This window comes from Rhipicephalus sanguineus, chromosome 5, assembly GCF_013339695.2.
Source record: "Rhipicephalus sanguineus isolate Rsan-2018 chromosome 5, BIME_Rsan_1.4, whole genome shotgun sequence".
NCBI lineage: Eukaryota > Metazoa > Arthropoda > Arachnida > Ixodida > Ixodidae > Rhipicephalus > Rhipicephalus sanguineus.
In genome coordinates, this window is record NC_051180.1 from 7,110,126 (window position 1) to 7,135,186 (window position 25,061).

General features: G+C 48.0%; 2 protein-coding genes across 2 annotated transcripts in view; one reads left to right on the forward strand and one right to left on the reverse strand.

Moving 5' to 3' along the window:
• Nucleotides 1–2,037, reverse strand: part of LOC119393086 (polyglutamylase complex subunit TTLL1) — a 47,584-nt gene extending 45,547 nt beyond the window's left edge. The window contains exons 1-2 of the mRNA XM_037659908.2: nucleotides 1,904–2,037; nucleotides 609–674 (exon numbers count right to left, since the gene is read on the reverse strand). Coding sequence (XP_037515836.2) covers nucleotides 609–674; nucleotides 1,904–2,004 — 167 coding nt within the window. The 5' untranslated portion in view covers nucleotides 2,005–2,037. The remainder of the gene's footprint in view (nucleotides 1–608; nucleotides 675–1,903) is intronic.
• Nucleotides 2,038–6,534: 4,497 nt separating this feature from the next.
• LOC119393154 (leucine-rich repeat transmembrane protein FLRT1) overlaps nucleotides 6,535–25,061 on the forward strand; it is a 38,995-nt gene continuing 20,468 nt past the window's right edge. Inside the window, exons 1-2 of the mRNA XM_037659978.2 lie at nucleotides 6,535–7,321; nucleotides 11,132–11,271. Of these exons, the coding sequence (XP_037515906.1) occupies nucleotides 6,684–7,321; nucleotides 11,132–11,271 (778 nt within the window). The 5' untranslated portion in view covers nucleotides 6,535–6,683. The remainder of the gene's footprint in view (nucleotides 7,322–11,131; nucleotides 11,272–25,061) is intronic.

Genomic DNA, 25,061 nt, shown 5'->3' on the forward strand with positions numbered 1-25,061 from the left:
TTGAGACGACCACGAGAGCGCCCAGACGTACACGGCTAGACGGATAAATAGGTAGATAGAAACGGTCTAAGTGCTTAAGGTTCGCTAAGAAGTGCTTCGTATTAAAAAAAAAAAACAGATAAGAAGACGCGCTATATACTACAGAGTCCGACACATCGTCATTATATTCGCTTCGTTTTCTGCATTGCATACGCGCGCATTTTTACTTGCCAATTTGTAGCTTGATGATGACCATGATGAAACCGAATAGCTTGCGGACCACTCGTGAGAACTGTCCAGCTTCTCACAATCTTTTTATTGCGCGTAGATAAGCGTCCAAATTCTTCTCCTGTTGAGCAGCAATTTCTGCCAAACTCTTTTTCGTTCTTTTCCCACATTAACGAGCGACTGAAAAGGCTTAAGTATTCTCATGCGCATCGTTACAATTCTTTTGCAAGGCTGTCTTTACGACCGACCAGCATTGCGTAGCTGAATCACGCAGTATCTGTCACGCTGCTCTCCGCGTCAAAATGGGCTCTGGAGTCAGGAGAGGAGAATCGGGAATATCCAGAAACACACGAAAGTCGATCTTTTAGCGCAATACACGCGCTGAAAGAGTGGTCACCCACTGTTTCTCGGAGAGCCTTGTATGGGAGTCGGGGGCCAAGAGACATCGAGCGTTGGCAACGGACGTCCTGCAAGAAACAGCGGCCAGACTGTAGAACATGGATGACGATAGGTGGCTGGGAACCACCAAAAGCAAGGCAACTCGAAGCTGCAGGATCATCGAAACGTCCTTCGACAAGCTGTCTTTAGCTGGTAGGCTGTTGCAATAGACGATGATTCTGCTAAAGCCGATGAATTTTACCGCTAAAAAAGAAGGTAGGCGTGCAAGCACGGACAACACAAACGCCGACTGCCCAACTTAAAAGGCGCACTGCGGCGGGAAAGAAAATAGGCACAAACGCTTATCTGCGCATTCTCACGTATGGAGCGCCACCTGCAAATCCGGCGCACGTGGGGTTCTACGTGAGAGATAACTGTGAGAGATTTTATTTCTCCTTTATGGAAGTTAATCGGCTGCAGATGCCCTTGAAGCGCATGCCTTCGTTAACCGGCGTTAGTGTTGTCTCGATCACTTCTCTTGTGTCCGCGTTTGCAAGCGTTACCTTCTTTAATAGTGAATCCTTACCAACTATTCATTCTAAAAAGACAGGGCGTGCAAACACGGGCACAAGAAAGAAGTCAGGACACCACAAAACGCCGACTAACAACCGTTAGTTGTTAGTCGGCGTTTTGTGGTGTCCTGACTTCTTTCTTGTGTCCGTGTTTGCACGCCCTGTCTTTTTAGAATGAATACTTACCAACTAGCTCAGCTCTCTGTTATCCTAAGCTTCTATTCTAGTACTCTGAGCCCTTTTCCATGTACTCCTATTTATCTGAACAATCCTGCTTGATTGGCCTCTTTAATTGCTATTTGAATGTTGCGTGCTAGGACTTTTTCATGATTTTCTAAGAATAGAGTTTGCCCAGTTGAAGTTCAACTTTTGTGCGGCTTTTTGCAACCATCTACCGGACATGCCAGGAGGATGTGTGCCATTTTGACCGCGGAATCGTGGCGTCAAGTCAGATTTTACCAGGAGTGCCTCAAGGTCCGTTGCTGTACCCCGCGTGACGATCGCCGCCGCCAGATAAAAAAAAAAAAAAAAGAGTTGTTAGTCGGCGTTTTGTGGTGTCCTCACTTCTTTCTTGTCTCCGTCTTTGCACGCCCTGTCTTTTTAGAATGAATACTTACCAACTAGCTCAGCTCTATGTTATTCTAAGCTTACCAACTACCTCGACTTTCTGTCGTACATCGCGGAATTACGATTCGAGAGCCAGAAACAAAGCGTGACATTGCGCGTGCCGAAGAACGGACGCTTACCAGTAGATGTTCCAGTCTTGATGTGGTTCCACCTTGGTCCAATTCCGCTTAGCGAACGCTTTGCGCACTATCGGAATGTCGACGTCGCAGCAGTACTTCATCTCTCCTGACGAGCCCTGCCCGGAGAGCAAGGAAACAGTGGTTGCCAGGGCAGCTTTTTCCGTGAGTGGATCAATAGAGCACGACCTTCGCATGCACGGTCACGTCGTCTGGCTGCTGTTTTCTTTGTCGTTACACGATACGCGGGCAAAGCGAAACGCTCACACTGCGAGTTTTACGCTTCGTGCCGCACCAGTTAGTATTTCTCAATAACTGCGATAACACCAGGGTTGCCAGGTCTGACCAATTGCGCCAATTTGGCTACGTTTTTAGGCCTGTGGCGGCAGAAAAGACGTCTTGGCTACTTTTTGATTACCATTTCTTGGTTCTCTCGATTTGACCCAAATTATTAATATCTCGTGACGTCGCAGCCGCTAGCGTACGTGCGCGTTTCTCTTAAAGGTGAATTTGCCGCTTGGGTTACACACAAGACAATGCTCTTGGATACGCGACTGGGCTCGGGGAAAACTACTGCAGATGGCCTCATTTTGCAAACTACTGAACGCGCCTTTAAACCGTAATCGAATGTGGAGAGAACAATCGAAAGCGCTGCTGGGCGCTGTTCACACAAGAACCTTGGAAATCCGACGCATCGCTTGTGCCATTTCCTAGGATTAGGACTGCGATTCAGGAATAACAAGTTCGCAGACTTCGTCAGCGCTAAAAAAAATATTGGGAAAGTGGCTACAATTTATGCTTCACTCCCAGTAACCGTGATTCGAAGCACACTCGTGTCATTTTTATTGCGGCTGTTACTTCCTGTCCTAGTCACGCAGGACGCGCGAAGAGTGCCATTTTTGCAACAACACAAAGGACCTCATCATCTTGCACGAAATGATTGTTATGGTCAGCAATTTAAGCTTGAATCTCAGCAATTTGGATTTCGACGTGTTCGTGCTGCATTACGTTCTCGCCCATATGTCGGCAAAATATGTTCAGCTCACTCAGACTCACTCATGGAATATGTTTTGCCCTTAGGACTCACTCAGACTCAAACTCATCAGCGTTTTCCTTAACCGAACTCACTCGGACTCAGACTCACTAAAACTTTGCTCGACCGGACTCACTCGGACTCACACTCACCTAAATATTATTCACTCGGACTCACTCAGACTGACGGCTCAGTCTAAGTCTGAGCTAGTCGACTCACGAGTCCGCTAACGTATAGTTAGCTTTTTCAATCAGGATGTCAGCGCACTTAAACGCCAATATTTCACATAATCGGCACTCTACGATACGCATTTTGATCTCTTCACTTCACATACGAGTTATCAGTGATTGCAATCCAGTAAGGACATTTTTATTGAAAGGTATGAGTCACATCATATATTTTTATCAATAACTTCCTCTGAAAAAAAAATTTTTTTGTGGGGGGGGGTCAAGGGGCGCTTCTGATCAATAAATATGCAGCTGGTGTATGAACGCTAGTGCGTTCAAGGAAGTGTGAGTAGAATAGAGTATCAACGTGAGCCGTCGTAAGGCTAATGGTAATGCTGAAGTTCAGTAGTTCTCATCTCGCCAAAGGGATTTTGCATTCAGGCATTTAGATAAACTAAAGTAATGTGGAACAATCTTGGCAGAGAACAGCGCTTGGCGATAGGTGGCGAGACACTGGAAGTTGTAAAGGAGTACGTCTACTTAGGACAGGTAGTAACCGCGGAGCCGAACCATGAGAGTGAAATAACTAGAAGAATAAGGATGGGTTGGGGCTCATTCGGCAAGCATTATCAAATCATGAATGGTAATCTACCACTATCCCTCAAGAGGAAGGTATATAACAGCTGCATCTTACCGGTACTTACCTACGGAGCAGAAACCTGGAGACTTACAAAGAGGGTTCAACTTAAATTGAGGACGACGCAGCGAGCGATGGAAAGGAAAATGATAGGTGTAACCTTAAGAGACAGGAAGAGAGCAGAGTGGGTCAGGGAGCAAACGGGGGTTAAGGACATCATAGTTGAAATCAAGAAGAAGAAATGGATATGGGCCGGGCACGTAGCACGTCGGCAGGATAACCGGTGGTCATTAAGGGTAACTGACTGGATTCCAAGAGATGGCAAACGCGTGAGGGGGAGACAGAAAATTAGGTGGGTAGATGAGATTAAGAAGTTTGCAGGTATTACGTGGCAGCAGAAAGCACAGGACCGGGTTGATTGGCGGAACATGGGAGAGGCCTTTGCCCTGCAGTGGGCGTAGACAGGCTGATGATGATGATTTAGATAAAAACGTCGCTGTTAGTTTAACACACGCGTGGCTCCTTTGGCTACGGTTACTGCCGTTGGTTCGAGTTGGCTAGATTTTTGCTAGATTTTCCAGATTGTTTCCCTGCTATTTTCTGTCTTTTTCGTCTTGGCAACCTTGTTATTTGCATCCATCGCGATGTTAGGCGATGTTCTGCTCACAGACAACGCCGATTTTTCGATCAGTTCTTCAACAAGTATTATGCACTCACTGAACAGAAAAGGACGCGATGGTCAGCTCCGCCGCTCATTCACCTTCACAGAGTGGAATGGCTTCGACTTTATTTTGTTGAGGTTGCACACGTGTTTATTGTTTGTTTATACTGCGCAGATGCGCTCGCGCACCTGGCTGTCTTGTATGAACATTCTTCAAATATTGATAAGGGCTGGGCTCCGGCAACCTGGGTTTCCTTGACGTGCTCCTAAATCTAAGCACACGCGGGCCTCCAGCATTTCGCCTCAATCGCAATGCGGTCGCCGGGATTCGATCCCGCGACCTTTGGGTCAGGAGTCCTCAAGACCACCGTGGAAGGCTTCTTCAAATATAATCTAGCTGGAAGTGACGCTCGTTCCTGTCCTGAATGGTTCGCTTTGAGATGCATTGTTACCATTTTGCACTATAATGAATCAACTAGCGCGACAGCAGGCTTTGATAACGATAACCCGACCTGCGATAATCCCGACCTGCGCAGTAAAAGTGGACCGGGGTAGGTCGCATAACGCCATGTATACTAGACGATCAGTTGGAACAACGGGATGGACACAGGAAAGGGACGGTCACGCGGGATCATGAAATTAAGAAATCTGCAGGCATAAAATCGAATCAGCTTGAATGAGATGGGGTTAATCGTTGGCAGAGGTTGCAGGGGACGTGACGACGATGACGCTCAAAGAAATGCCACAAAGCGAGACGCTGGCTCTGCATGATCTGTGTGACTACCGATGCCTCTCACGTAATCACAAAACTCCTGCTTTTTATACACCAATTCTTAAAGATGTCAAGTCTTACGCGAGTTCGCAGCAACGCGTGGAAAGTATTACGCTACAAGAATATCGGCAAAACACAGCGAAACAAAACTCACTTAAGCGTGGTCATTGCCACGGCGATTACGACAGTTTTTTCTGTAAAGTATACAATGAAAAGCGTCCGTCTCGCTAACGTCTTCACGTCCCAGACAAGTTTTCATCCGTCTGGCAGGTTGAATGACACGTCGCAGTAGAGAACCACCAGCAGGGCAAGAATTAGGCTACGTCCAGTTTCGCTCCGTACGCAACAGGCGTAGCCACTGATACAGGTCAATCAGTGGGGTTGGTCATTCACACACCCCCTCCACTTTTCAATGTGTATATGTTTATATTCGCGCACATATACAAACACGCATCCCTGCTATTGAAGAATGCTATTTACCTCCCCCTTTTCTTTTGCGTGTGATCGCCATGCAAACAAAGCAAGCATCGCTGTCGAGGTTGCAGGTTAGTCGGCAGCAAGAAGAGGTGCCGCGTAATCGCTTTCTCTCGCCATGCTGTGTTACCACGTTGAATTTGACGTGCCACAATTCAGCGAAGGCTGAGAAAAGTTGCTTGTGTTTTGACTCTGTCGCCGTCCCTCGCTTTATTTTATCGCGCTTATTTTATCGCTTTATTTTATATGATTGGCCTAATTGCTATATATTTGTGCGTAATTTTACTCAACGATGGTATACGTCGCTATATAACGAAATATAATTATAGACTGGAATTTAGGTGCCCTTTAAAGAACACCAGATGGCTAAAAATTCCGGAGCCCTCCACTACGGCGTCCCGCATTATCATACCGTGGTTGCGGGACGTAAAACTCCAACAGTTATTATTGTTATTATAGACTGTAAGTACTGTAGAACGGCATATATTTAGTATGGACGTCTCGCCCATCTAAATGGACCTTGAGCAGAAACCCGATTTAGCTCTTTCAAGTTAGGCTCTCTCCGGGATAATATTTGCCATGCCCAGTTTCTTTCAAGGGACTCATATGGGCTTACAGCTATTCCTAACGGAGCGTACGCGAGCAGCGATAGCAAAAGACGCCGCTATCTTGTTCAATGTTTTCTCTTCTTACTCCCAACGTTCCAAAGAGGGCCGCGTGAAGCTGACACCACGACCACGTGACGCTTCTTTCACTAACGCCTAGATTGCTTTTCTACTGATTTCAAGACCTTCTTTTTATCAACGCGTGTTGTCTGGGCGCGTTTTACTTGACGCGCTGGGTGTCGCATTTCGGCAACTGTGGCGACGAATCTCGTGGTCGCAGACACTTCCGCTATGCCGCTTGCTACGGTGACTTAGTGCGGTCTGTGAACAAACGTGAAAACGTTTTTCTGGACGGTCGACAAACACGTAACGTTTGGTTTACGAGGGCTCGCGAGCGTTCTTGTTTTGGATTTCACGCGACGACCTGTTGTGGCATGAGAAGGCGCGAACTGGTTGGCGGCGTTTTCTTTGCCGCGGCATCATTGCTCCTGCAGAGCGGGGCGGCTTCACCGCGCTGCGAAAACACCAGCCGTGCTATGCAAGCCAGCTACACCTGCATCGGCTTCACCTCGACGCAGCACTTTGCCGAGCACGTCGAGCGTCCCCTCCTCGGTCCAGTCACCTTCGTTCTGACTGACTGCGAGCTGCCCGAGCTTCCTGCCTTCAACGACATTGCTGTCCACGTACTGGAACTGAGCAACGTCACGGTCAAGTCTTTCGCATCCGACGATGCAATACCTGTGGCAGGCGTCGAGGAAACGCTCGAAAAGCTTGTCTTCCGCGACCGCAGTAGCCTTCCCGCGTCCTGGTCGTCGCTCAGCAACTTGAAGAGGCTCAAGGTACTGAGGTTCTCCAACATGGCCGCCCTGCAGCTGACGACAGATTACAATGCGCTTGCCGCCAGCTTGACCGTCGTGGAAGTCGTTCAGTCTAGCATAGCGCGCATCGACCAAGATTGGCTCGCGCGTGTAACCGGCCTAGAGTCACTAGTGATTCGAGACTGCAACCTCAAGCACTTCCAGCGATCCATGTTGCCCAGGCCGGCGCCAAACCTCTGGAATTTGGACCTAGTGTAAGCAAATAGTTTTAACATCGTAATTTGTTCCCCTCACTCATACGAGCCCAAAGCAAGGGCTGTATCATGGCGCAGGTCTTTTTAGAAATTAGTAAGACAGAGTATAACACGGTTTTAGTAGTAATCCTTATTACCAGTCGGTGTCACTGGTGGAGTTGCTGTTTTACGCGACTTCAGAAGAGCTGTTCGGAGCGTCCCGAAGCCACCGGTCTAACGCCCGCACGACAGGGAATACGCCAAGACGTACTTTCGGGCTAGTTGGTTCAATGCACGTGTACAAGTTTCAGCCATCTGCGAAAGCGGTAGGTACAAGAGCAACAACTGTCAGTCGTATTTACACAAGAATAAAGACGAAGCATCTTGGCAATAACATTTTGAATCTATGTAGGTGCGCTTACAAGGTCAGTCCCTCAAACGAAAGAGAGGCCCTGTAAAGAGATCGTGTGTGCGCGCTCAAGACAGCCGAGACTCCTTGATACACGTGTACTGCAAGGCATGTAGGTGTTGATATATCTATGGAAGACATGCAGTGAAACGAAAAGCTAGTGCGCCGCAATAAAGACCCGACAGGTGTTATGCAAATTATGCGAACAAGTTTGTAGAATGTCTCAGGCGCAGACCCGTAGCCAGGAATTTTTTTCGGAGGGGGCCCACTTGCTGAAGACCTTCAGTATTCGAGAAAAACACCTATTTTCATTATTTACGGTAAAACACCCCCGTCCATAAACATTTCGAGGGGGGGGGGGCGATATTCGTGCTTCGGAAATTTCTTGCCGAAGCACGAACATCGTCACAAACTGTGAACCTCAAAATTAATGTCAAGCTCACGGGCTGTAAATTACCATATGTGCCGTGCAGTATAGTAAGCTAGAATGTTAACCAGTGAAAACTTTAGTGTTGGTTAAATATGGTCATTTTTATTTGTCGTGAGATAATGTCCGCCTCTAACAGTAATCTAGGTAAAGAAGTATCGTTTTGCTGTATTCCACATGTGATTGCCAAAACTTCTGCTAACGATTAAAAAAAGATACGTGGAAAAATTCAGGCAGAAGTAAAATCGATTAGTCAAGTTATACATTCAAAAAGACAGGGCGTGCAAACAAGGACACAAGAAACAAGTCAAGACGCCACAAACGCCGTCTTGACTTCTTTTTTGTGTCCATGCTTGCACGCGCTGTCTTTTAAAATGAATAATTACCACTAGCTCAGCCCTCTAAGTCAAGTTATGCCCCATTCGCGCAGCCAAGGCTGCCTTCCATTGCAGCCAAACGCATTGTGGTCTCTATACAGGCGCGACTGACGTCCCTTCAGCAGCGAAACTCACTGCACGCGCGTCGACATCGCAGACCCATGTCGCCCCTCTCTGCAGCTGAGAATAATATGCACCCGCCTTTCTTTTTTTCTTCTTGCGCTTAGCACTACGAAACAAAACAGGGACAACAGATGCTGCGCAAACTCACAACTCGTTTTTCCTGCGGCGCGTGTCATATAAGTAACCAGATGGGAGGGAGATGAATTCATCAAAAGAATGAGCACATAGAAGCCAACTCATGAAGAAATCGAATGCCTATAACACAGAAGCACACGTTGTTGGCCTAGTCGGTTCATGTTCTTTCAGAATCCACGGATGTGGCTATTTCGCGCAAAGAAAACACAAGGGGAGGGTTAAGGAAAGCGCAACCCTTAACCCTCGAGGGTTAAGGGAAGCGCAACCCTTAACCCTCCCCTTGTGTTTTCTTTGCGCGAAATAGCCACATCCGTGGCTTCTGAAAGCCTATAACACGATACACACTAATCGGTCTTAACTTTAATAGGCTCACGGACGAAGGCATCAACAATAACTGCTTATGTTATTTTATTTTATGTTTTGTTTTCACTCCTCCCATCTGATTGTTGACCTTTATGTGACACGTCGAAGATAAACTGGTTGTGAAACTGCGCACCATCCGTTGTCAACGTGTCCCCATTTCAACGCGAGAGCGCCGATTGGCTCGTTTCGCAGAAATTCCGGCGTCGTTGGCTGTCAGCGAGAAATGAGCGTTGTCCGTGAGCGAAAATTCGAGACAGATGCGAATAAATTAATACTTCGTTTCGAGTTGGAATCGAACCCAGGCCTTCTGTATGGCAAGCAGGTATTCTATCGCAGAGTCACACCGTTGCTTGGAACTGCTTCTGAAAAAACAGAAAAAAAAACTATACGAATGTCGTCTAATGCGAGGAGTCTGCTTAACGCGAGTAATATTGCGTGGCAGAATCGTAGAATCGCGCTAGGCGTCAATACGTATTGCGCAAGTAAAGGCCCACCCATTACAAAGCGCTCAGACATACTTAATCATCACCATCAGCAGCAGCAGCGAAAGCGTCCACGAAGTGAGCAGCTGCGTAGGCTCGCGTGTTGCCTCTCGCCGATTCGCAAAAGGAATAATTATGGCGTAGTGGGCACTTTGCAACCGTACTTGCAGTGGTCATTGTAGGATAGTTTGAATTGACTAATGTTACGCGTACAGACATTTCCTTAAGGCACGGTTGAGGTGTCCGCCTAGAAGCGAAGCCGCGTGAGAAGGCGTTGCGGTCCCATTACGCGTTCTGCTCTTGAGGCGAAGCTCAAGCGTCCTCCGACATTTTTTCGAAGCACGGAAGCGCCGAAAAACGAGGGCAGACGAACAAGAGCAGACAACACGAGCGCTGCGTTTCGTCTGTCCTCATTTTTCGGCGCAGTGAAGCTATTCCATCCGCAAGAGGAAATCACTAACAGCAACCAACTTTCAATTAATGGTATGACTCGGAAGATACGTGCTCTCTCAACACGCTGCAGACCAAAGTTCGATTTCCCTTAGGGGCGAGATTATTTTTTAAAAAACAATTTCTGGCTCTTCCACCCACCTTCTGTAACGGCATGTACGATGTCCGACTTGCGATGATCCACTTCCGGCCAATAAAACAGCTATGAAGAGAAATAAGTTATGGTTGCGGTCTCACGTTTACTTCCGGTTTCTACTTCCGGGCTCTTCATTCACTTCCTGTCTCCCGATACGAAGTGTCGACAAGACTGAAAAATATTTATTCGCTCACTATCAATAGAATGATTGAGTTGTCCGACATTTATTTCTAGTCCGAGTCAGCCAGACAACAAAAGTAATCGGCTGGGCTCGCCAATAACCTTCTCCCATTAAATGGACGAGCGACAGGTGCCCGTAGCTTGGAGAAGGTTGTCATGGCCGACGAGAAGGAAGCTTTTAATTTTTTTTTCCATTTCGCGTAGAGTAGCAGAATTTCTCTCTCTTGTTTTACATGAGTGAAACAAACCAAGTCAGAAGCTACTGCTCACCAATGAGGCGTGAAGCCCGTGCTTCGTAGTATTCGTGAGGAGCTTGAAGCAGATAAGTCTCACGTTGCGGAGACTGATATCAAATAGAAGGGATGTACTCTGCAGATGTTTTCATGCCAGCCTGCACGAAATTTAGTGCGGTGTCGTATGATTTGAGTGTTGCTAGTGTAGAGCACCCTCAATCAAAGAAAAAAAAATGCGTAGTGAAGATGCAACTTGCTTTGGGTGGTGCATTTTGTTCTGCACTTTGTCTTGCATATTACTGCAAAGGAAAGAAGAAAAAGAGCCAGGCAGTCGATTTCTTGTTTCTGTTTCTTCTAATGTACTATAACGTTTTATAAAACCACTCACTTCTTGGCCAATACCCCACAGTGGGTGTGAGCCACAGTTGAATGCGAACAAGATTCCTGGGAGATAGTATTTCGCGTCTTGTCACCATGGAGAGTTCCCGAAGAACTGCAAATATATTCTCTCTCCAGTGGGAACAACTTGACGTCCCTACCCGACGACTTCGGCGAGGACTATCCGGCCCTGAAGTTTCTGGATTTGGGCAGCAATTCTCTGACGACCAAGGCGAGCCTGGCGCCCCTTCTTGACATCGAAGCCATCGAGCTCGGCGGTGAGAGAACACGACGTTGTTATAAATACTGCACTTGCTGGTGACTGCGCATGCAAGAAATGTGGCACCCAATGTTTATATCGCACCGTCTATCTGGAAAAAGAAAAGCAATTGCCATGAAACGCGTCTAGAATGTTCCTCAAATCGTTCCAATTTGTATTCGTTCAGCGAACTGGGAGCGCAGGAACAGACGATGAAGAACCGCACAACACGAGCGCTCACTAACGACTGGTTTTTATTACACGTTATATGAAGGACACATTTTTACACTAAGGTGTGCATGGCTTCTACTAACGTGTAATAAAACCAGTTGTTAGTGAGTGCTCGTGTTGTGCGGTTCTTCCTCGTTCGTTTCCGCGCTCCCAGTTCGCTGAACGACTATGGACCACCTGGCAATCTTGTGGTTGCTGCGGAGTACGAGGCTCAAGTTCTTGATATTCATTAAGCGTGCTACGTCTCGCCGTCTTCGATACAATTCCACAACGTAGACATTCCACACTGAGTCGAACGAAAAAGAAACGGAACGAGAATAAACGCTTATATGGACAGTGGATTACAGTTTATAAATGGCTGCTATTCGCATATTCCCGATGCGCCGACCACGCACGCGGAATCGGTTTACTGAGGAGGGCTTGTCACAAAGTTTGGGCGTGCAGACGTGCTTGTGGTCGTGTCTGCAAAGTGTTTAGGCGGCGCGAGAACGGTCGAAATTTCAGACAGACAAACAGGGTCCTTGGAAGGGTTTGTTCATTAATAACAATAATAAAAACTCTGGCAGCTCTCACGTTGGAATTAGTTTCATGCGAAGCAGTCGGCGAGTAGGATTTTTTGCTTTGAGCCAAGCGTTACGAGGTGGATCGACGTCTTTGTGTAAATTGAGTAGTTGTGCACGTATCGTGGGCTTACCAGGAAGTACACTGGCGTCTAAACGGTCACTCATGGTCCGACGTAACGTCGGCATTTCACGCAAGAACGTAAGCGTCACGAAGCGCACGGAGCGATGATGTGCACATCATAAGTAGTGGTCGTAGGCGTATTCGCACAGCATTGTTGCGGAGTCATAGGTTTACATATGTCATGTTTATTACATTGATATAAAATTGATAACCAACACTGCAACCACAATTGTCCTGACATGACGCTTGCATAGGCTCTTTTTTCCGAAGGAGCTTGAAGCACTGGCGTGGCCAAGTGGTAGAATACTCGACTGCCATGCAGACTCGATCCGACTCGATTTTTATTCTTTGCTTCCATCGGGATATTTCACCCATCGACAACGCCGCCGGCGCAAGCACCGCATTTTCTGCGACACGGGCTCCTTCAAGCTGTCGCCGTCTCCTTCAAGCCGGCCGTCTCCGTCGCGCGGAGGGCGCGTGCGATGACATCGTCTCGCATGCGAGGCCTGCCGCCGTCGACTGCTTATCAAACAGAGACGAAACGCCCCGCCTGTCTTTCCTAAGGAGCATGGAGGGACGCCAGGGGAGGGGGGGAGCTGCATGCGTCGATCGAAGGGCGCAGTCGGGGGCGCCCGCTATCTCGAGGCATCAGGAGACGGCTCGGAAACTTGCTGTGCTCTCAACGCTTACTTCGCGTTCGGAGAACTTACAGCACGAAAACCGCTTCGGTCCCTGGAACGGTCATATTCTCTTAAACCAGCGTTATTTTGAGTTACGCGAGATCGGATCCAAGAGAGTTAGCTGCTAGCCTTACTTCGAATAACAATACGATTTGTTGATATCGCATTCATTGCTTCGCCCTTAAGCAAAACTGATTTTTCTTAGTATTAACCGTCAGCTATGGACACTGGAAAGCGAGGGGCGGAAGTGTCACATGGCGTAGCCGCTTCACAGTGGGCCTTCCGACGCCGTCAGCGACGGGCCCGCTAATGACAGCCATAAGTCGGCAAACAATGTGGAGCTCACTCAGACTCACTAATGAAATATATTTTGCCCTTAGAGCTCACTCGGACTCAGACTCACCAAAGTTTTCCTCAACCGGACTCACCCGGACTCAGTCTCACTGAAATTTTTCTCAACCGGACTCACTCGGACTCAAACTCACCAAAATATTGCTCACTCGGACTCACTCAGACTCAGACTCACGGCTCTCTGAGTCTAAGTGAGTCTGAGTGTTTTGACTCATGAGTCCGTTAGCGTGTAATTGGTTTTTTAGACCATGGTGTCAATGCTCTTAAACACCAATATTCAGAATAATTGGTGCTCCACTTGGCGCCTTTTGATCTCGTGCCTTCAAATATGAGTTATCCGTGGCTGCAATCCAGTAAGTACATTTTTATTGAAAGGGATAACTCACGCGAGATATTGTAGCGTTAGCTACACTTGCCTAGCCGGAGCCGATTTCACGTGGAGGGTCATTAGCCGTGCTGCGCATGCACGAGGATCAGTGATGTCACACAGCTGGGTCACCGGAGCTGGCATCTCACGCACTCTCCGACACCGCCGCACGCGGCTCGCCGCTGCTGGTCTGCGCGTTCGGGAGGAGTGGCGTCGTAGGCGCGGCAGACACGCTGGCGCCGGCGCGCGCGCAGACTCCGCCACCGCCGCGCGCGGCTCGCCGCTGCTGGTCTGCGCCGCATTCGAGAGGAGTGACGTCGTAGCCATAGACACAGTGGCGCCGGCGCGCGCGTAGCTATTCGCCTTCGCTGTGCAGTCGCCCTCTAACACTGCGCTGGGGCAGCTTGATAGCGCCTCTGACTGGCGTTTGCAGGTGGGTAACGCCATGGAGAAGGAGAGCGCAAATGCTGCTCGACGGCGCAGAAGGACCGAGAAGCTTATCTCATCGGATCCCGAAGTAGTTGCCTGGCAATTAGCGGTTCAGCGTACGAAGAATGAACAGAAGAAGGCTAATAATCCTAGACAATCTGGAAAGCTAAGAATAATCAGCTGAACCTTTGCTAACGCTACGTATATCCTGGCATAACCGAGCTAAGCCACTGCAAATTTTTTTATGGGGAATCTCCTACAAAAGAGTTTGTGGGGGGGGGGGAGGTCACGGCACCTGCCCCCCCCCCCCCCCCGTCTTCCGTAACCCACGCCTCTGATCAATAAATATTGAGCTGGCGTATGAGTGCTAGTGCTTTGAAGTACGTGTGCGTCGACGGGAGTACAAACTTGAGCCGACACGAGGCTGATATAGTATAATGCTGAGGTTGAATAGATAGCACCATAGGTCGGCAAAAAAGCGTGCAGCTCACTCAGAATCACTCAAGAAATATATTTTGCCCTTAGGGCTCACTCGGACTCAGATTCACAAAAATTTTCCTCTACGGGACTCACTCGGACACAGACCCGCCAAAATATTGCTCACCCGGACTCACTCAGACTCAGCATCACGGCTCGATCTCATGAGTGAGCTTGCCGACCTATGCTGACAGCTGTGCATATTAAAACCACAGTGCGGCTGCTCCTGCTAGGAGGCATGCTTTTTATAATGAGATGAGATTACATTAAAAAAAAAGCAGGCCGAAAACTCAAATTTGGACCCTAGTGCTAAAAGAACCCACGTGGCCTACGTCACTAATCACTGAATGACATAATGCAGCGCTAAAAACGCACACACCACAAAGTAAGGAACACAAACCGACGGGACAGGCGCTACTCACAACTTTAATGAAGACTACAAGATTATGGCACATATATACACATCCCAATGCGCAAACGCAACGTCACAAATTATAGGGGGCGTATCATATCAAAGATTTGAAAAAATTGTGTTCCGCATTGTACAGGAAGACTGACGTCTGACTGACGCAATCATCATTCTTCTCTTTGATGTAGAAAGCCTCGAGAAGTTCACGCGCCGTTTTATCATGGCTTCTGCCCAAAATCCTCACATCATTAAATCTTGGCACACAAGAGCAGGTCTTACAATGCGCCGAAAGGTGCGCAGTGAAATCCTTCTTTAGATTGTTTGCGTGTTCCCTCATGCGATCATTAACACATCTGCCCGTTTGTCCCACATAGGACTTCCCACAAGTTAGTGGTATTTCATACACCACCCCCGTCGCACACCGAGTGTATGGGGTGGCATGCTTGACTTGGCAGCCCGTCTTTGAGGCGCCCATGATGCGGGGGCGCAGTTGGGACAGCTTGTTGGGTGCGGAAAAAACCACAGGTACATCGTACCTGTGAGCCACCTTTTTCAAATTGTGGCTCACCTTATGCAAGTAAGGCACAACAACCGGCCGTTGGTCGCTCCGCTCACCAGCTGTAGCCGCGTTTTCCCGCGCCCCGGTTTTTAGCTTGCGGTGCAGAGATCCTGCCACAGATGCAATGACCGAATGAAGGAAGCCGGCTTTTGATAGCCGACCCAAATGGTGAAGAAAGCTGTCCCGCATCTTGTGCTCACAAGACCTTTTGAGCGAGGATCACAGACACAGTGTGGCAATGGCCCTCTTCACCAGCTTGGAGTGGGCAGACTCGTACAGCAACAGTTCTTTTTTTGCTCTCGGTAAATAGCACCAGCAAACGTGATCCTCTGAAAAAGTTAGTCTCAAATCTAAAAACTGTATGCTATTTCCAATGCGGTTCTCATGGGTAAAAGTGAGGCCTTTACCATTAGCTTTAAAAACATCTAAAACCTTGTCGACCTCGGAAACTTTAAATGAACACGCGTGGTTCATCACAATTAAAAAGTCGTCGACATATCTAAAAACCTTTAAAACAGGCGTGCCCATGAGGCAGTTGTCGCTGGTGAACTCTGTTCTCGCTGGGGCTCTTCGATTTTCCATTTTCTGGCAGCCCGCTGGCTGCCAGAAACCAGCCAGCGGGTTCCGGTTCTGACAGGAAATGACGTTATATCACGTGGCCTAAAAACTTCTGGCAACCAGAAAGTGGCCGGGAGAAGTAAAATCGAATTTTGGGCTCGCGGCTGGGCGGCTCACAACTGCGTCGTCTGCTCCAACATGCTAGTACAAATTTTGTTAGCTACGATCGCTGGGCTGGTGGCCTTGCTGCGCGCTCGCAGGCTCCGCAGGCGTCACCAAACCGTTGTGTGCGAGTATTAAAATGTCGAAGATCTCGTTGTGTGTCTGCTGATAAGCAGACTGCAACGAGAAGAACGGCATAGAGTTCCGCTGTATGTTCAGAACGTCGTTATCCCGACTGTCTAGAATTACTTGTGCAGCCCTGGTTGAGGAGCTTGAAGCTTCGTCATTTTATCCTCAAGGCCTCCGAGAACGACCGAAGATTTCGGCCGAAAAGACGCTTCTTGTCGCACTGGCCGAGAGCCGCCGAAGGTCCCGAAGTACGGGACCGTACCCGAAGCCTTTGCATTCCGCGGAGACCACGCAAAGATGGTCGCGAGCGCTCATCGTCCCTTTTGGCGTCTGCTAGCCAGAAAACGGCCAGAGAGCCGCCAGACCAAAATCGTCCTGGCGAGTTCTGGCGACCCGCGGGTCGCCAGATGCAGCCAGAGAGCGAAAAACGAATGCCCACCGGAAGTGCGCGCGCGGTGGGTGGAGCAACCCGAGAAAAAACGAATGCGTTCTGGCTGTCTCTGGCAGCCCGCGGGTAGCCAGATGTAGCCAGAAGTGGTAAATCGAATAGGCCCGCTGTCGCTGTTGTCGCTGTTGTCGCTGTTGTCGCTGGTGTCGCTGGTGAGGCAGTTGTCGCTGGTGATGCCGCTGGTGAACACATCCGCGATACTCGCTATCAGTCTCAGATGACAGAATGAACGCTTCATTGTTACTTTGGTTGCAAAGATCAAGAGCTTGTTTACCACCTTGCTGTTCTCGCGAAGAAAATGTGGTCACTGAGGTCTGTATGCATCGCAGAAGTTCATCAAATGATCGTGGATCACTGCGGATGTTGACGGAAAAACCTTGCGTTACCAAAGCGACAACTGCAGACGACGGCAGCTTTGGTTCTGCAGAATGCAGTAGGCGGCGTTTCTGAAGACAGTACTCCAGCAAAGAGCCAGACGTGTATGTGAAGTGTAGTGCCGCATCCCATCTTTCTACAGCATTGACTTGGAAAGACGCCAAGAAGTTGCTCTTCCACCTTTCCCAACACATTGATGTTCCATCCATAACTTGCAAATCGTACCACTTTCTTGCGATGGCACCCAAATAACGGCGCATGTTTACAATCTTTGTGTTGTCACTTTTCCACATATTCTTTTCGCATGCATACTCAAAAAACCACATCCAATGACCCGCATTGTGGTTTTTCCTGGCTAAGGGACTTGACCAGTGATTCCATTATTTCAGCTTGTTGCATCATGCACCATTGTTGTCGCTCAACAGCAGACAAAACGCTGCTCACCTCACCGGAAGCCGTTTCCTGCTTGAAGGTGCCACGGTGAATGGGTTCCAGAATGAGTTCGCTTAGTGTCTGGAGCTGCAGATTCACTTTCACTGATCCCCTTTGCACGAGGGCTTGACGGCTCATCGAAGCTTCTCGCAGTACCGTGTCGATCAGTCCGGTCGAGCTAACTTCGCGAGGAATGTCCATCACTGGCTCACCCGTGGACATGGTACCGTGTGAAAACAAGAGGCTCCGATGACGCCTCGTCGATGAAAAAGGTAACCCACATATGCGGTCTTCGAAAGCTGACGGTTGCGCCAAAATGTAGCGTTCCTTGTAAGAACTAACGCATAAAAGACATGTCTTCGATCAGACGGGTGTCGTCCGCCATTTTATTCAAACTTCTTCTCCCTCTACTTCTACCCCTCTTCCACTTCATCTTCTTCCGTGCGCTTATTGCAGAACGCTTCAATACACACACGCACACATGTTACATGCGCCCCCGAGAGAGAAACACGATAACGCAAACGTCGTATTTTTAGCGCAAACAGGAAGAAAAAGAACGAAATGGCTGAGAAGAGGAGAGAGAAGAAGACAGTGCACAGGGCAAGCGCTAAATATGACGTCTGGGATACAACACCAACTAGCCCGAGAAGAAGTTTTATTGACGATAACGCAACCTTACGGCGCATGCGCGAGCGAGGAAAGGAAAAAATTGGTCGCGCATCTGCGTGCTTCGCTGCAAATGTCGTCGAAAGACGATATTCTTTGGCCGGCCGTACTACATGAGCCCTGGTCTCATCCGCGGCCACCCATGATGCTGTTGTCAAACCATTTCCGTCCTCGCATGATAAATGCAGTGGGGGTGTGCTTGAACAGATTTAATTTTATCGCATTATCACTGCTGGCATGCCATGTGTTCGTACTTCCACGACATGTCAGCAATGTTTGCAGTTACGAGGAATGTACAAATATCCTACAGAATCCGCTATAACACTATGATTGAATTAAGTACATTTTCTTTAGTATATTTTTCCACGTGTTAAACAACTTCAAGGTATGTTTTCCAAGACATGTGAAAGAATATGAACATGAATTGTTTTGTTTTGCATGAAATAAGCGCTGCCCACGATTCTCTGTTCGGAAGTTTCAAAGGTACTGCAGCAATGCCGCATTGACTGAGATAAATTTTCTAAAGTACAAGCGATATGTCGCACGCTCATATATTCAGCATCTCTTGCTCATGCTCAGCCCGATATAATGTTAATACGCACATTGCGATTTATTCTTTCGGTTACAAAGTGCGCAGCTATTTTTTTAGGGTATTCCACAGAAAGTCATTTGCAAGGCTTACGTAAATATGCGTAAGCACTGTGCCACTTGCTAATTTTCGTCGTCTGTGATGCTGCTGCCGTTCTGCTTTGTCGCCGCTGTCTTCGTTTTACTTATTAAAACGATGCGACGTACGCGTGGAGATGAGCAAGTGGAGCAGTGCTTTATTTATTTTGAAGCACTCTCTAAACTAAATAGTTTCATTTCCAAACGGCACATGCGCAGCTCCGAAACCACTTCCCTACACTCGCGTGCCTCCCCTGGTCCGGCGGTCAGAAACGCTATTTCTTTATCGGTTAAAACCAGTGACGGTTCACTCACGCATTTCTCTCCTTGTTTCTTTATCAAGAAGGCTTCTAAGAGCCGCCACTCGTGCCTTGTCGCCTTGAAGGTTTGACCTCGCTTCTCAGCTACTGAAAACGACCTGGAGTGGGTTGATGGAGAGCAACAACGGTATTGCGGTACCGCTCTTCCTTTCTCGCTCGTTGTGCTTCCGCCGCTGCTAATTGCGGTAAAGGCACCCCAACACCACAAAATCTTTTTCGAAATTTACTGCGTGGTGTCACGCCTCATTATTGCCTGTCAGCCCATGCATTCTTAAAGGGACGCTAAAGGCAAATATTAAGTCGACGTTGATTGTTGAAATAGCGGTCCAGAAACCTCGCAGTGCTACTTTTGTGCCAAGGAAGTGCTTATTTTGACATAAAATCACGTTTTAGTGGTCCGCATCGCATTAGCGCAGTCCAAATCACCCGCCTGAAAGCGGTATTTCTCACGTCACTGTTGCCGCGCCCAACGTTGCACGCCTTTACTGCGCGGCGGCGTGCACCATTCGGGCATCCGGCAACATCACATGCATGCTTCATTTTGTCGAACTTTCTGTCAGAACGACTTTCACGAGCGCGCAAAACACACGCGGGAGTACGCGATACCGAAACTACCGCTGAGACGCGACCGCGTGAGCGAAGCAGGACGCCGGGCGAAGCGCAGTTCGGCGAAAAGGGAACCTTTGAAGCACGTGCGCCGTTCCCCATGGCAACGCGAAAGAGGTTCTTTTTCCATAAATAAACAGAAACGAACAAGTAGCATTTTATTACGTCTCTTGATGCACGGAAGGTTCTTTTTTTTATTGCAGCTAGATTGATTACGAGTGATTAATTGTGGTCGGACTCTCTCACGTCATCGGGATCGTTTCCAAAATATCCCGCTCGTGGCGCTCATCATGTGATACATTTAGCTTAATTTCTCGGTAAGTAGGGCACTGCTGTTCATAATGTTGCCGTTTTAGACGTTGTCATACATTAAGCTTTCACTCTGACATAAATTATTTGCCTTTAGTATCCCTTTAACGATTCACCTGTCGTTCGGGAGACGCACTAGTGCGTCACTGGAACTGGGAGCGGACGAGTGAGAGAGGAGGAGCGCTACCGTAATCCCGTACCCTATTTGTGTACCGTGTTTCTGTATCTTGATAAAAGACTAATAGCGCACCGTGCACCTGCCATGTCGTCTCTGTCGTCTGTTCGGTGTCATACGGATAATTTTTGTCCAAACGTATAATCCGAGTACAAGTGCTGACAACGCGAGGTCAACGAGCCTCCTAATCCCCGGAATGATCGTGAGAGATGGCGGTCCTCAACCTCTGAAGTCTTGCGCGGTCAACGGGACATTGAATTTTGAAGTGCAGGTGTGTGCTCATCATTATGACCCTACAAAGGTGTAATCCTGGAGGGGTGACAGCGTGGAGAGAGGGAAAATGGGGTGGACCTCAATCTGCTAATTTAATCCGGTGCTGGTGCACCGGAGAGCACCGTGCCTGTTTCCTGTGATCTGGATAATGTAAATTACTTGTATAGTTTTCTTCCTTCCATCAACTTATCCTGATGACTGTCCGGCAAGACACCAACCCGTGTTCGCACCGGCCACGCAACCCGATTTCTAACAAAGGCTTAGCGCAGCAAGATGGGCATACATCTGAAGAATGGTAACCCGTAATTTGTAGTACTTCTTCCAATTTATTAAGATTAGAAAACTGATTAGGACAAATGAGTGGAACCACTTTAAGTACAAATTAACAGTACTTATGCTGTGATGGGTTCTTTCAATAAAAGTAACACTAAAAACAAAAGCGACCCCCCCCCCCCTCTCCAGTTTTCTTCAAGCGACCGCCCCCCCCCCCCTAAATTGAGTGGCTGGATCCGCCCCTGCCCGGTACTCTCGCTTAGCCGGCTTAGCCTCTCAGTCGCTGACGGTTCGCGCGTCGCGCAACTGGTCTGTAGCCTGTTGCTTCCGGGCGCGCCTCGACTCACGGTCTTTCGCTAGCCCTGGGCTCGTTGCACGAACGTTTCCTGGGCACGCTTCAGACGGCGGGCGTCGGCACGACGGCGCTTCTCCGCTGCGATTTGGTCGTCGGTCTTTTCCGTGCGTTGTCTGCGCATGTCTAGCAGAGTGGGTTGTACTTCACCAAGCGGCCATTTACCTTTTGTCTTGCCTCAGATAGCGCCTCCTCTACGGTGAATCGGCCGCATCGCATTGATAAAACAGAGGAGGCGCTGCGTTAGAGTCACTGGAAAATCAGAGTACCGCAAAGGTAGGCTGCACGCGGGCAACATTGGGTGGCGGCGGCCATGTCCCTTCCAGACCGTCCGGTGCGTTGCTAGCGTGTGTTGAGAACTGACCGATCTTTTAGCCTCAGTGCCGTGTTACGCTGGGCAGAACGGTATTATGTGTGTGTGTGTTTCTTCAAGAGGATATTAGAAGTGATTTCGAGTCATCGACAGGCATGAATCGACTGCGCGGTTAGCGGTGTAACTAATGAGACGTACGACGAATGTTGCCATGTGCTCGCGAACTCTCTTCATGGCTTCATCGGTCTCTTTTCGTGTCACGCCCGGGCGTGTTCGCTAGGTCCGGATCTGTAAACATAGTTGCATTAGCGCAGTGACATCGTGCGAGATGCCATTTACTTCGACATTTGGTGAATCTTGACTGTTTGCGCTAGCTTTGCAGTCGGTGTTCAGGTTCACTGCACTCGAGAACGTTATCGAACAACATCGAGAACATTCAACATTGCGTCCTTCGACTGATCACTGACGCATAGCTTGCTTGCGCACCGTGCTTGCTGTTCAACTGGTTGATATGTGTAATAGAAGTTGTGTGTGTGCGGTAGTGATGCAGAACTATCGATGGTACTATCGATACTATCGATAGCTGAGTCGCTATCGAACTATCGATGGTGAAAAATACTATCGATAGCGCTATCGATAGTAAAAAATTCGATGGTACTCTCGATAGTATAAAATCAACAGTGCGGCCTCACTGCAGAGTAAACTTGGTTCCCCGCTCTCGTGGCACATAGGGCAGCCGGAGGAGCAGGCTGAAGGGCAAGAAAGTTGGCATGATTGAGTTCTTCCCCAGAGTGCTTTGCTGACACATGATTATAGTCAAACTTCAGCTGTAGCGGAAAGGAAGCCTTTACATGTGGTGGGACTGCGCGGCTTCAAATTGATATTGCATTTTATGATTTGAAAATAAAAAAAATATCAAGAAGTTAATTGTCAGGTGTAAGTGGTTGCTTTTGGATACGAATTTATTGATGGATATATTCCGCCGTTTTCACCGCGGAAATAAATAATTTCTGTGCCAAAAATTGCTCATAAATTAAGCGAAGCTGGTAGTAGGCTATCGCAAATATCTTCGCAATATGGCCGGCCAGCAACAGCATCATTATTTACACCACTATCGATAGTATCGTCACGTGGCTGTGACGGTGAAGAATGCTGCACCAAGACAGGTAAATACGGAGCTCTTTATTTGGGCGAACTTGTGCCCAGAAAATCAAAGCTCATGATACAAGCTATACGTGCTGCGCTCTCTAAGCGGCGGGAGCTGTCATCAGCCGTTGAGTAATCTGATCATCGGTGGAACGCGTCGTCCTTTATACATCAGTCATCAAACCTTCCAGCGTCATCGCTGGCGCTCGCGTAAGCTCTCGAATAAACTTAACTATTCGCGTCCGGCGCGTAATCTTAACAGAATGATCTCAAACATGTGTGAAGCTTCTCAAACATTACGGCGTGGTCTGCGTCAAACGTTGCTGACAGTCTAGGTGGGTGAAACCCGAATAAGTCAAAACAAAGCAATAAACACGCGTAACAGTAACATCGCTAGTATTATTACGATAATACCGATTGCACTATCGATAGTTTGTCGATAGTAGCCCTATCGATAGTGTGTTTACACTATCGATCGTTTCAAAAAAAAACTATCGATACTATCGATAGTCAATTTACCGATAGTTCTTCATCACTAGTGTGCGGTAATTGGAAGTTGTGCGCGACGTCTTAATTCGGAACGCCAGCAGCCGAACGCATGGGCGAATCGGCGTGCGGTAGGCAAGGTGCATCTTATCTTACGATACGTAGAAAATAGGCCATCAGAAATGATTGACATCACTACTTAATTGTTTCATTTCCTATTTCTTGTCTCCTTAATATTCCCAACGTTGCAATGAATTTGCAAATATTTTGCTGTGTTCCGACAAACAGATCTTTTTTTGGCGTTGCCAACGCGTAAACAGATGGGTTCGGTTTCTGCACTGCTGCACTTTTTTTTTTTCATAATGCACTCTTATTAAAACTTCCTCGGCACGGTGCTTTATGTTCTTTTGATCAGAAATAGCACATCCCGGAATTTTTAAAACGCATGCTGCTGCAACACAGTATGTATATAGACCTAGGGCTCGCATAAAATCTACTCCCTCAATGCGTGGGATCTGCTTTTCTTTTCTGCTGTGACCATTTCTCACCAACTATACAGTATTTTAAGGGTACGCTTGGTGCAATGCAGCATTAGCAGCATTTTTTTTGCAACAAATGTAAAAATACACTTGATAACATTGCCTTATACCAAGTTTATCGACAGAGTTCCACGCTTCTGTTTTGTGCAATGCCAAAGATCATGCCACAATTGCCTTCAATGTATACAAGTAAACAGTTATTATTTTAATAAATCTTCGATTTCGCTCTCGTGTGTGACACGCTTATAACTCGGATAGTATGCGTAATCTGTTCAACAGATCGAGATATAAACAGCCGAGCAAATAGAAAGGTATGTAGTTTTCAATATCGCTGACCATAGCGAACCGAAAAGGTGAAGTATCCTGTCGCATAAGATCTTTTCCAGCAAAGTTAGTGTAGTTCACTGCAGGAAGGAGTGTTATTCGAGGGGGGCGAATTCGTTAAGGCCAACTATGCAGCCACGTAGAACGGCGCTCTTTGACATTATTTTTTCCCACACGGCAAACGAGATTCCCAGAGTAGCTCACCAGTAACGTTCGATTGATGGTGAGCTACTCTCTTCTGGCATCTGCATGCAGTGGCGTAGCCAGGGGGTGGCACACCGGGCCCGTGCCTCCCCCCCCCCCCCCCCAAAAGAAATGTCTGCTTACGCCCCTGTCTGCATGACGCGTTTAAAAAAGCGACGAAGTACTTCTGGGGACCGTGGTACTGCTAAATGTCCGGCCACGCTCTGCATTGAACGCGCCTGCCCAAAGCGCTTGGAAGGGATATGGCGGCGAGAGGTCACGTGATGAGAGTAAGCCAATCGCGTCGGCGGCGGCGCGCGGAAAACAGATGCGATACTCTGAAATTTTTCCAGTGACTCTACGCTGCGTGAGATATGGACGCCATCTGTCGTGCTATCGGGAAACATCGGCTTCGGAACTCCCGGCATATGCTGCCAGGTGGCAGCACCATAGCGTCGTAGTGAAATCGCTGGGAAGAGGCTTTTTTTGTGCACTGCGTCTCGCTTCTTTGAGCACTAGGATCTTTACAATTACGTATCTATATATTTTGTAATAAAAGAACACACTGCATATTACCTAGGTAATGATGTTGCGCCTCAGATATGCGTAATATTTGTTTTTTAATCGACCACGCTGAAAGTATGATCGCATACACCAGTTCAAGTTAGGTGGTCTTTAGGCATGGGCTTAAACTTTCGCCGCGTGGCAGGCGTGGCTGATTCGAGTGACGTGCCGACGTGTACTACTATAAAGATCCCCTATACTTTCCTTGGCGGTATTGTCTGTTAGGTCTCATTAATATTGTGTATAACAAAGAAAAACGAGCCCTTGAAATTAACACTTCGTGCCGACAAACAGAAAGACAGGCCAAAACTTCTCCGTTTAAT